The 12,076-nt window shown below is 35.7% G+C and overlaps 1 protein-coding gene across 5 annotated transcripts in view; it reads left to right on the forward strand.

Moving 5' to 3' along the window:
- PACRG (parkin coregulated) overlaps positions 1-12,076 on the forward strand; it is a 253,642-nt gene that overhangs the window by 134,425 nt on the left and 107,141 nt on the right. For all 5 annotated transcript variants that reach the window (XM_074862989.1, XM_074862991.1, XM_074862994.1 and 2 more), the window contains exon 4: positions 4,389-4,560. In XM_074862989.1, the coding sequence (XP_074719090.1) occupies positions 4,389-4,560 (172 nt within the window). The remainder of the gene's footprint in view (positions 1-4,388; positions 4,561-12,076) is intronic.

The raw sequence follows: 12,076 nt of genomic DNA on the forward strand, positions 1-12,076 counted from the left end.
AGTACCATAAGCAAAGTTACCATATTAAAGACTCCAGTCTAGAAAATACTAGTGAGCATTACTTGCTCCATAGTGAAGATTAAAACTAACATCCCATTATGAATTAAGAGATAAATATACTAAAAGCAAGAAACCAAAAAACTATGGAATGCATGGGCTTCATCTTGACTATGGGTAGAGGATATTGGAAGAAAAAAAGAAACCTTGGAAGAAGGTTGAAAGAAATCTTGGAAGAAAAATCAGAAAGGAAGTTCAAAACTGAGACTATTCAAGAATGTTTCTGCTTTTCTCTTTCCATTAACCTAGAAAATAGAGATGAAATAGCTGGTAGAGAATGGAAAACAAATCTTGAAAGGACTATTATTTTACCAAAGAATCCTTACAAAAGCTTTAAAATCCTTACAAAAATTCCTGTTTGTCTTTATCAAATCAACAGTTCCAGAGTTTCTTTTACTATACCTAATTTTAATGCCTTAGATAAAGATGTTAAATGAGTACATAAACAGTTAAATAGAATGTTTCTAGAAGGTCAAATCCAATTTTTGGATAATCATATCAAAGACATATAGTATTATGTAATTGGTTGCGTGAAATGAGATGGAGAATTAAGTTGTTTATGTATCTTAAACACTACTTTCTAAAACTCAGGTTTGCCTTATAGATTACCAGATTAAATATGATTATTTAAGAAAGGCCAATGACATCCTTACTGTCAAACTTCTGTACCTTAAGTTCTCTCAAATAGCTTGCTTTCTTCATTTAACAGGCACGATTATTTTTATTATTCACTCTTTTATCTGGGTTTTAATTATCTCAGCAGACTTGCCTCTCACTATGAGCTGCTTCACAGGAACAGATTTTCTGCTGAACAAATTAACTGTAATACTGCCATTGGTTTCTTCCCATCTTGTGTGTTGGTTATACATATTGATAAAATAACAGTTATAAACTGTATATTATTTCTTTTTCACCTAGGGAGCTTGCAGTATACATAAGTAACATGGAAGTTTCATGAACCAGAAGATTTTACTGATTATAATACCGTTGGTTTTGTTGTCTGATCATATTTTATAGCAATATATCAATTTTTATGCGTTGGCCTATTTACTGAAAATTCAGAGGCCGGGTTCTCATAACTTACAGATCACTAGTACAGAAGTTCATAATAATTATTGTGAGATTTCTTCTTAAAATGCATAGTTGCAGCCTTATTGTCAGATGTGGACAAGTTTTGCCAAGAATTTGGGCTTTAATCAGCATTTTTTTGTGGGGGATGTGACAAACAAAAGATTTTGTGGGTGTAGAGAGAAAAATCACATTTTTCTCTGAACAGCTGTATAATAGCCACTTTTAAAAGCTAAATAGTAAACACAGAAGGAAAGTGTTTCACACCATAGAATGTAAGGCAAAATATTTCTGGCTTCCATATTGTGGGAGTTATTATAGAGCACAAAATACTAAGTAAAAATTGCCTGTATGCTTGGACAGCTGACGTTTAAAGAAATGAGTTAGAAATCAGAGTCCTTTTCAGAGCCATGCCAGTTGCCAACCACTTATGGCTTTGGAACTAATTAAGAAGTAAGGAGTGAGTACACACAAATGCCTTATGATCTACAGTTTGTCATACCTATATTTTGTAGAGATTTTTTTTCATAATAAAGCTTCTGTGTCATGTGTAAAAATCAGATTTGTTTTTAAACCAGAAACCATATTCAACTTAATATATATAATTCCTACGTATATGTAATGTATAAGACAGAGTTGGTAGATAAAGGTAATATCTTTTATTGACCAGTTATTATCACTGGAAAACATTGACAAGCTTTTGAACACACAAGATTTATGTTTGAAACAGAAAAAGTGTATTTCAAGGGCAAAGAACAGCCGAGAAAAACTGCTCAGAGTATCAGAAATATCACATCTTTGAGAGGAAGGATAACTGGTAGATACAGTTAGAGGAGATATTAGTGAAGAGTGGGAGAAAAGAAATGAAAAATTCTACTATATATGTTTTGAGCAAAATAGTTGCAAATCCCGATTCAGTAATCTAAACATGGATGTACATCCATCAAGGATATTTTTCCATGGAAATAGTTTGTAATTTTGAAAGAGTTGTCAGAAATCCATATATGGAATGAATTCTAAAAAGCAAGAAAAAAAGACATAATCTAATAAAGATGTTTTTCCTTGTGAAACACATACACACCCCCAGTTTACAAAAAAAATTAGTAATTGTTTCTCTCTTTTTCACACCTAAAGCTTTCCCCAGACACAACTAGCTGTTGTAGGTTTTGTTTTCAATTTTCTGAAACTAGAACATTCAAAAACAAAAAATGAAACCTAATAATCTTATAAATTACAAATTAAAAGTTAAAAAGAAAAATATTGAAGAATGTCTTACTGTCCTATTGACAGAGAGCAGGAACAAAATGCTGCTTCTTGGTCATGCTTTTTTGTCAATGATTTTTTAGCCACCTGGCCTCTTCTTACCTGATGCAGGTTTCTTGCTGTAATGAACAATTTGAGCTCTGACTTAGACTTGTCACCCGAAGTTTGTAGTTGCTATATTGCTGTCTTCTGTTCTTAGTGACTTTGGGGGCAGACTTCTTTTACCATCTCACAAGTATTGTCTGTAGCAAGCTGAATGTCCTCAAGAAATACAAACCCCATCACTTTAGGAATTTAAATGTCTTCCGATTTTTGTTTTGTAAAGATCTTCATACGTGGTTGCTTGGCACAGTTATTTTTGAACTTTCTTACAAATGGACCCTAAAGGCATTTCCCCTTGTGAAACAAGAAGCCAGTGAGCAAAAATTGCAGATAAGCCATCATATTTGGTGTTGTGAAAATAGGAAATGTGGGTTTCATTTGTTCCTTCTTCTGCATGGTTCATTACTGGGACTTGATTTCATTCACATAGGTGAATAAGCATTATGCAATTGTTCTTTTTAGTCTCCTATAAGAGATTAACAATCAGTGCATGTGAGACTATGTAAGTATGTAATTGGTGCTACATCTGCCAATAGTAAGATGCTCACATCAAATGTAAAGGACTTCCTTTCAAGTGTCTGTTCCAATTAATTTTCATTTATTGTGGATGGATCAGTTTCAACATCAAAGATTGAAGCAGTCAAGTCAGTAGCTGAGTTGCACAAGACCAGGATTCAGATCAAGGAGGGAGGAAAATGAATCATGGTTGCAAACAGAGGATGTATGTCTGGTGCTTGCTGACTATGGGATTTACCCAAGAAGTGTAAAACCCAAGTTCAATTCTTGGCTGCTTTATTTCAGACTTTTCTTCCACAATTCAAGTGAGAATGTGATTATTGGCCCCAAATCAAGGGCTGGGTATTTGTTTGCTTAACCTGACAATTTTTTTTAGGATATTTGGAGCTTCAGCTTGGTCTGTGTGACAAAGCTTGTTAGGTGTGAAGGAGGAAGCATCTATCCAATTCCAAAATATAAGCTCGCTGAAAAACTAGGGTAGCAGCTAAGCAGTGTTTTAAAGATGGAAGTGGATGCCTAAAGAGATGAACTGATCTCCAAGTGATTTTGAGGATCATATTCTGTTCAGAGAAAGTGCTTTGCTGTTGAGTCACTTCTTAGCTGTATTCAGAGCTTTGACAGGCTGAAAGCAAACAACTTCTGGTTCTCTCTGGCTATCCTGGGTATATGTAACATCAGAGTGCTGATGTGTAGAAGAAGGAAAAGGGAGAAAAACTAGGATAGAATGAAAAATCCCTCACAAAGTCTGTAGCTTTGGAAAGCTAGCACACTTTGTATTTTAGAATGGGAGGAAGATTCTTATTAGAAATAGGTACCGAATTTCTGTGCCTTTTTTCACAGTAGAGGCCCATGGAATTTCTTTAGAATACTGCTCTTAAAATTAATCGGAAATAAAATTAGGTCAAAATTCTAGAAAGCTGGGAATTCTGTACAAATATTGATATTTGTGCCATGCTGCATATTTTTTGGTTACAGGATTTTTTCTCTTATTTGTTCTTTTGAGTGTCCAAGCGAAGATGTAAAGATCAGATTTTTCTGAAATAAACAGAATGTTATTCTTAAAATGACTGATTTGATTCCCATGGGTAACTTACAAAGAAAAGTGTACAATCAAGAATATCAGAATCTGGTACTGACATCAAAAAGTGAAAATATATACGAGCATATTCATTTTAATTCTATTCTTTAGGTCTAATATTTCTGGATTTCAATATCTGGCCATAAACCATATTTGAGACTTAATGATATTCTGCAGTGATAAAAATCAAATTATTATTTACTAAACATACCTGCGTAGATGGCATGAGTTATCCGTTGGCCTAATCACATTGTATTAGTATTGAAAAATTGCATTTATTTGTTTATTTATTTTGTATTTTCAGGTAGAGATTGAAAAGCTGGACTATCATTGCTACCTGCCTTTGTTCTTTGATGGGCTTTGTGAAATGACATTTCCATATGAGTTTTTTGCTCGTCAAGGAATCCATGACATGCTGGAACATGGTGGAAACAAGATTCTTCCTGTCATTCCTCAGCTCATTATCCCAATAAAAAGTAGGTGAGCATGTGGAAAAAAAAAAAAAAAACAAACAAACCTAAAACTGCATTTATATAGGGTAGATTTTTGACAAGTTGCTAATTAAGCAATAAAACATGACAGGCTGTATATTTCATGGAAATTATTGAGATGTGACTAAATTGTAAGGTGTAAAGCCAGAAGGCCTATGCCTTCAATCACCTGGTACGTTCAGTAATCTAGAAGAATAGACTGTCTGGTTAGTGTTTTTCTTATTACAATGTGGCTCTTGGTTTTTGGAAATGTGAAGTGACATTTTCTTACCTGATTTTGTATATTTATTATGTAAATCCATTACTGTATAAACCAGTTCATCTAAAATGACAGGAGAAATCAACAGATGAAATTTAGGGAATTATGTTTCTTTCTGCCATTTTGTTTATTCTACAGTTCTCTTATATTTATTCACTAGATATCTTGTCTATCATCATTCTCATTACTTTGCATATACATATATCTATTCAAATTGGGAGTTCTGCTTGACTATTTAAAGTTGTATGTAAAATTTTGGCGTTTAAAAATTTGATTTTTGAAGTTTTTATATATTTGAACATAGGGTTTTTTGTAGAAAAATTACGTGAAAAGTAATAAATTATTTTAATACAAGTGTAATACCACTAAAACTAAAACTTCTTGAAACACCTGGTCTTTCCAAGGATACTGTTTTGTCCTTTCTTGTTTCTTTAAATCTGTACTTCAAGGAGATACTATTCTGAACCATTATCCTTCTTTAGTTAGGTATTAAGATTCTTAAGTCTGCATGCTACACCTATACTAACAGATGCTCATATTTGTTAAACATGGCTTCTGTTTTATCATTGATCAGTAATGGTATCATTGCTGTCCTTTGTCCTATTTTCCCGAGATGATTCAGCATCCGTGCTAATACAGAACAAAACAGAGTCATTGTATTTGTGATACAGAATTAATAGAGTCAAATACAGTTTTGGAAAAGGGGAAAGAGAATGTAGTTTGGAGCCTGATAATACTGAAATAAGAGTGTTGGAAGAGTGAAAATTTTCATTTTTTCATTCAATTTATTTCCCATTTTAAAAACTTAATTATAGATGTCATTATGTTACTGTAGATTTTGAAAATGACAAAAAGAATATATAATATTCAGAATGGTTACTCCATAAGTGACACTTGTGAAAGGTTTTGAAAACAATGTTACAGGTTTTTCTTTCTAAAAGGGAAGCACATAAAGAGCGGAATCATGTCATTTCTTTAAAGCTGTATTTCCAACACCACCCAAATATATTTATAATAGTATCTTTTTTTTTTTTTTTTTTTAAAGCTGAAATAATTTCTTCAGAGAAGACTGCAAGTTTATGACAGGAGCTACTCAGTTAGGATTTAAAAGTCTTGCTGAGACCAGAATCTAGCTTAGAAATAATTACTTGGAAGCTTTAGCTGTTACACAGCTTTTAGCATTAGAAAGAGACTGCTAGGTAAGGATATTTATATGGATTTGATATACAGTCTTTTAAATCAAGTCATAATTTATGATGCTGGAACACATTCAAGAATCCACTAGCTAAATTTGGTTGTTGGTTCTGCTTTATTTTATTGTACAGTGCTTATTTTTTTATTTAAAAAAGGTTCTGTGTTGGCTTTAATGTGTGAAGAGTCAAAGTATTATCAGTGATAAAGGCTTCTTCCTAATTAAAGCCATACTAATACTAAAAAAAGACACCACCATCTCAAGCAATCTGAAAGTATGTACTTCTAAGAGTTTTTAAATTTGCTGTGACATTGTGATATAGTAGTGTAGTCAGAAATATATGTTTCTGTGACTCAGCTGCATCCACAATAAACTCAGATGTCTTTTACACATATTACTGTCACTAAAGTGTCCCACTGGGTGAGTTATATCTGATTAACCAGTCGTCTTCTAGACCACTACCATATTTCTACTGTGAAAGAGTGAATCAATTGATTGTTAGGCAAGGTAATATATATGATGGAGGGTAAAGGGATAAAAGAAAGACAGAAAAATAACTCCACAGATAAAATGCTTTTAAAAGCAACATGTTCATCAAAGGAAAACATTAGTAAAGAGCTACTCTCTAAAAGCATTTTAAATTAAATATTAGAATTCTGTATTATATTTAAATGATTTAAGGAGAATTCTATCCTCCACTCAGCCTTGCTCAAAGTTCACACTTTTTGAACACTATATCATTAAAGAGGAAAATTATATTACTTCATGGATGTGTGGGTTACTGTAATCCCAAATCCTTTCAACGAATATTATTCTGGTTATACAAACAGGCGATGACTAACAAAAGGCAAACAACTGAAATTAACAAGTCCAGTTCCATTACTAAAATACTTGAGATATGACTAAAATAATAGGGAAGAATGCTATTTATTTGAAAAATAATTGCTTATTTTTGATTGTCATATTGAAAGGCACTCCTTTTTTTTTGAAATTCAGAGGAAGAAAAATTATCTCAGGTTGGAGGCATTGATTTTTCAAAGAGAAAAATGTTCAAAATATATTTTGATTTCTCAAAATAAAAATTCAAAATATATTATGCCTTGCAGTAGCAAAACATGATAAAATAGTTTATAAATTGCATGGCGTAAAAATCAGGAAAAACAAATCACCTGTATATGTCAAACTTGTAAGGAATCCAACTAAAAATAAAAAAAAAAAAAAAAGCAAAATCAGAAAATGTGCATACTTTAAAGTGTTAAGACTTTTTACTCCCTTTCACTGAAGGTGTAGGCAATCCCATTGTCTGAGGTATTTAAACTAGAGCAAAGATTCATAAATTGAGATGTATGGCCAATAGCAAAGTACTTTGTAGAGGTGTTATGAAAGTTCTGATGTGCAACACACAGCTGAATATTTTCTTTGCCAGAAAGATCTGTATCGTTGTTTTCATTGTGCAGACAGGTAAAGAGGTAGAAGGAGGCAAATTTTGCCCCACACCACAAACTGCATTGGTGGCAGAGAGCAGAACAGAACCCAGACACACAGCCCTGGGGTGGCAAGAAAAGCTGCCTGTAGGTCACGTGAGCCTTCCCTTATTTTTAGGGAAGAGAGGGATCTGTCTGGCCCCACTATGACTGATGTATCTTAAAACTCACTTGTAGCCTACCATGGCCTATAGCCAGCCAAGAATAGCCAGGAAAAGGTGTGTGAGGGTGAGAGATGACTAATGCACAATGTGCTTGTCAATAGAAAACTCCTGTTCTAAATTCTGTGTAGTCATTATGGGAATGTAAAATTCCTTTTGATATTCATTTTTTTTGGCAAATTATTGCTTTTAATATTACACTTGGCTTAATAAATGCCAGATCAGAAAAGCCTTAAGTCCTTCCACTTGCTTTCATTAGGCTTCTGCAACTGAGTTTTCTGACCGCAGAGTTCCCCAGATTCAACATGAGACATGCATGCACACATAAAGACTGAGGGGGCAGAAAGTTTCTACACCTTTGCCTGAGTAACATCAGGGATGTCCAACACCTCGTGTGGAAGCACCTCCTCTCCTTTCAAAGGCAATGACCATGCTACCATTTATATTTTCTTTGCTGGCAACGTAGTTGTAGGAGTTTCCAACCCCTTCACATACAAAGTGACCAATCGTTCCAGCTCCCATGCTCCAGTTCACTGCAACTGACTTTTGCTAATGTAATTGTTTGTAGAACAACTCAGTGAATCTCAGTTCCAGATGTATTATAAAAACAAAAACAAAACCAACAAACCTAAAATAAAACCAAAATATTATCAGAGCGGCATTACTTTTAAACTCCAGTCATTTCAATGGTCTAGTTTATAGCTGCACTGTCATAAATGAAGGAATAGTACAAAATAATACAGAAGTTGGAGTAAGTGAGATGATCAGTAGGAACATCTTGATCTAGCTTTACTAATGAAGAAAATAATGTGAAATTAAACACTTAAGCATCTTGGATCATGCACTTACTTTTTTTGTTCTGTACTGTGAATCCTAAAATGGACACATAGGCAATCTGAACTTAGTCCTAGAAGCCACTAAAGCTCACATCTTTGCACTTCAATTGGAACTTGGATGGAAGCATTGTTTCTACACAGTTGCGGTCAGCAGACCAGCATTTCTGATTGAGTCCAAAAAGAATAATCTCCATCCTAAGGAATACTGAAGTATTACTTTTGAAGCTTTTTCCATGCTGTTAAAAATCCATTCTGTGACACAGTAGATCAAGGATACCTTAAACTTTGTTGAAAATGTTTCATTAAGGGAAACACATTTTTTGTGACTTAGATACAAAGAAATGCACAGAGCGGTCCTCTCTCAGTGTCACCTACAGAGTCCTTTTTAATGTTTAAAAAATTTCTAAATTGAACTGATTTCTGTTTTCTTATTCTCCATGTTCTATTTAAATGTAAAATGTGGATTGTTGTCTTGGATAACAGTGTAGTTAATTCCCATTTAATGTCAAATCAGTGTCACTTGCCTTTGGGTAAGTAAAGTTGAACCTCTTGCTAGCAGTTGTTCTAAGCACATTTATATTTATATTTCTCCTCATATATTTTCACTGTATTTGAGTATTTAGTAGTCATTAAATACTTTCTTATTTCACAGAATGCTGAAATATTTTTATGGAATAAATATGGTTTTCTGGGCTGTAGTCCTTTTTTTTTTTTTTTTTCTGTAAATCATGTAAATTGATTTCTGTCATCTACAGAAAGTAACCTTGAATGGAATTGTTATCTTCCTCCTGACTGACTTGCTCTTGAGAACCAGTTCTGGTTGTTAAGATCACGGACTGAAAAATAACTCTAAACAAACTAGTTTTTAAAGACTTAAAATGCTTTTAAAGACTTAAAATGCTTTAAAGAAAGCAAAGGTCTTATTTTACAAAAAAAAATTGTCTTGATTCTTAAATACCAAAGCATTTCTCCCCTGCAGGCTCCCATCAACCAGTACAAGTGATTGTAATTAGAAGGCTTATGTTAGATTCTACCACTCAAAACTGGTCATTTCAGGTAGTTTCAAATAGTATAGAAACTAGATTCATTTTTACTCCTCTTTATTCCTGTCTATGAGGAGAAAATGTATTTCTCATTCAATAGAGATAAAGCTCATCCATGTTTGGAAAGTTAAATCTGCAATTAACATCTCTCACTTTTGAAGTTGGAGTTAGAACTGTTCTCTCCTGAGTTTATTAATTTATTAATATTTAACATTTATTAGTACTGAATTTCATTTGCCATTTTATCACCCAGTCATTCTGTACTGTAAAGTCCTTCTGCAGTTCTTCAGAGTAAGCCCTTATCTTTGGCACCTGGAGTAACTTGGTATCACCAGAAAACTTTGTTATCATTAGTAAACATCTCTTCCAAATCACTTATGAATCTACTGAAAAACATGAACTTCAGCTCAGATTCCTGCAAGGCTCTAATAGTGATACTCCTCCTCTGTGGCCATTTATTGTAGCCCTCATTTCCTATCTCTAAACAATTATTTATTTATTTATATGGAAACCATGGCAGTTAAGTGTTTCAAAAGCCTTCAGTGAGGGACCTTACCTTTCAGTAAGAAAGAAAACCATGTTAGAATGAATCATAGAATGGTCTAGGTTGGAAGGGACCTTAAAGATCACCTAGTTCCAACACCCTTGACATGGGCAGGGACACCTTCCACTAGACCAGGTTGCTCAAAGCCCCATCCAACCTGGCCTTGAACACTTCCAGGGAGGGGGCAGCCACCGCTTCTCTGGACAACCTGTTGCAGTGTCTCACTGCCCTCACAGTGAAGAATTTCTTCCTAATATCTAATCTAAATCTGCCCCCTTTCAGTTTAAAACTGTTACCCCTCATCCTATCACTACACTCCCTGATAAAGTGTCTCTCCCCATCTTTCCTGTAGGCCCCCTTTAGGTACTGGAAGGCTACAATGAGGTCTCCCCAGAGCCTTCTCTTCTCCAGGCTGAACAACCCCAACTCTCTCAACCTGTCCTTATCGGGGAGGTGCTCCAGCCCCCCTGATCATCTTCATGGCCTCCTCTGGACCTGCTTGAGCAGGTCCATGTCCTGCTTATGTTCGGGCCCCCAGAGCTGGACACAGGACTCCAAGTGGGGTCTCACGAGAGCAGAGGGGGAGAATCCCCTCCCTCAACCTGCTGGTCACACTTCTCTTGATGCAGCCCAGGATGCGATTGACTTTCTGGGCTGCAAACACACATTGCTGACTGATAGTTAGTTTTCCACCCACTAATACCCCCAAGTCCTTCTCTGCAGGGCTGTTCTCAATCCAGTCATCGTCCAGCCTGTATATGTGCTTGGGACTGCCCTGACCTGTGTGCAGGACCTTGCACTTTGCCTTGTTGAACTTTATGAGGTTCTCATGGGCCCACCTCTCCAGCCTGTCAAGGTCCCTCTGGATGGCATCCCTTCCTTCCAGTGTGACAACTGCACCACACAGCTTGGGGTCATCGACAAACTTGCTGAGGGTGCACTCGATCCCACTTCCCATGTTGCCAACAAAGATGTTAAACAGCACCGGCCCCTACACCAACCCCTGAGGAACGCCACTCATCACTGCTGTCCACTTGGAAATCGATCCGTTGACCACAACTCTTTGAGTGCAACCATCCAGCCAATTCCTTATCCACTGAGTGGTCCATCCATCCAATCCATGTCATGCAGGACAGTGTCAAATGCTTTGCACAAGTCCAGGTAGTTGCTCTTTCCTTATCCACCAGTGCTGTAACCCTGTCATAGAAGGCCACCAAATTCATCAGGCTTAGTGAAGCCATGTCGGCTGTCACCAATAACCTCCTTATTTTCCCTGTGCCCCAGCATATTTTCCAGGAGGATCCACTCCAGGATCTTGCTGGGCACAGATGTGAGACAGACTGGCTTTTCTTGTCCACTTTCTTCTTCTTCAAGGACCTACAATACACTTAGAACACTATATTAATTTCTACAGTACAGATGCCAGTATTACCGGTCTTTGGTTCCCCAGATCTTTCCTGAAATCTTTTTAAAAAATGGTATCATGTTTCATTGATAACAATGCTGTTTTCATTGAGAGGGTGGGTACTCACAGTTTAGTAGCTTGAGGCAGCACAGGGGAGGGAATGTACATCTACAAATAGATGGAAACTCTGTAAACTGTCATAGTCACTGAGAAGGTTTTTGGGACTCTGTTCTCAGTGTATTCTTTATACTAGTTAATTAAACAAGGCCTGCAAATGTTAATAGAATTCAAGTTTTATAGGTGCTGATCTAGTAAAAAACTACAATTACGAGCACAACTAAAACTGAAAAAAAGCTACTGGCCTTCTCCTCCATATGATCATGTTTCTTGCAAGTATCAATGATTCAGTTATGGATCTTGGCCTTTTCTGTGCCTTAGGCTTTGATTTTATAGGGCAAAGACTGTGATGACAAAATTGGCCTACGATTTTCTTGCCTTGCCCCTTATTCCGCCTTCCCATCACCTCACTGCAACACATCACTTCTTCAGTTGTACTGGAAGAAATATCTGTACATCT

The sequence above is a fragment of the Strix uralensis genome, chromosome 3 (assembly GCF_047716275.1).
Source record: "Strix uralensis isolate ZFMK-TIS-50842 chromosome 3, bStrUra1, whole genome shotgun sequence".
In the NCBI taxonomy this organism is placed as follows: Eukaryota; Metazoa; Chordata; class Aves; order Strigiformes; family Strigidae; genus Strix; species Strix uralensis.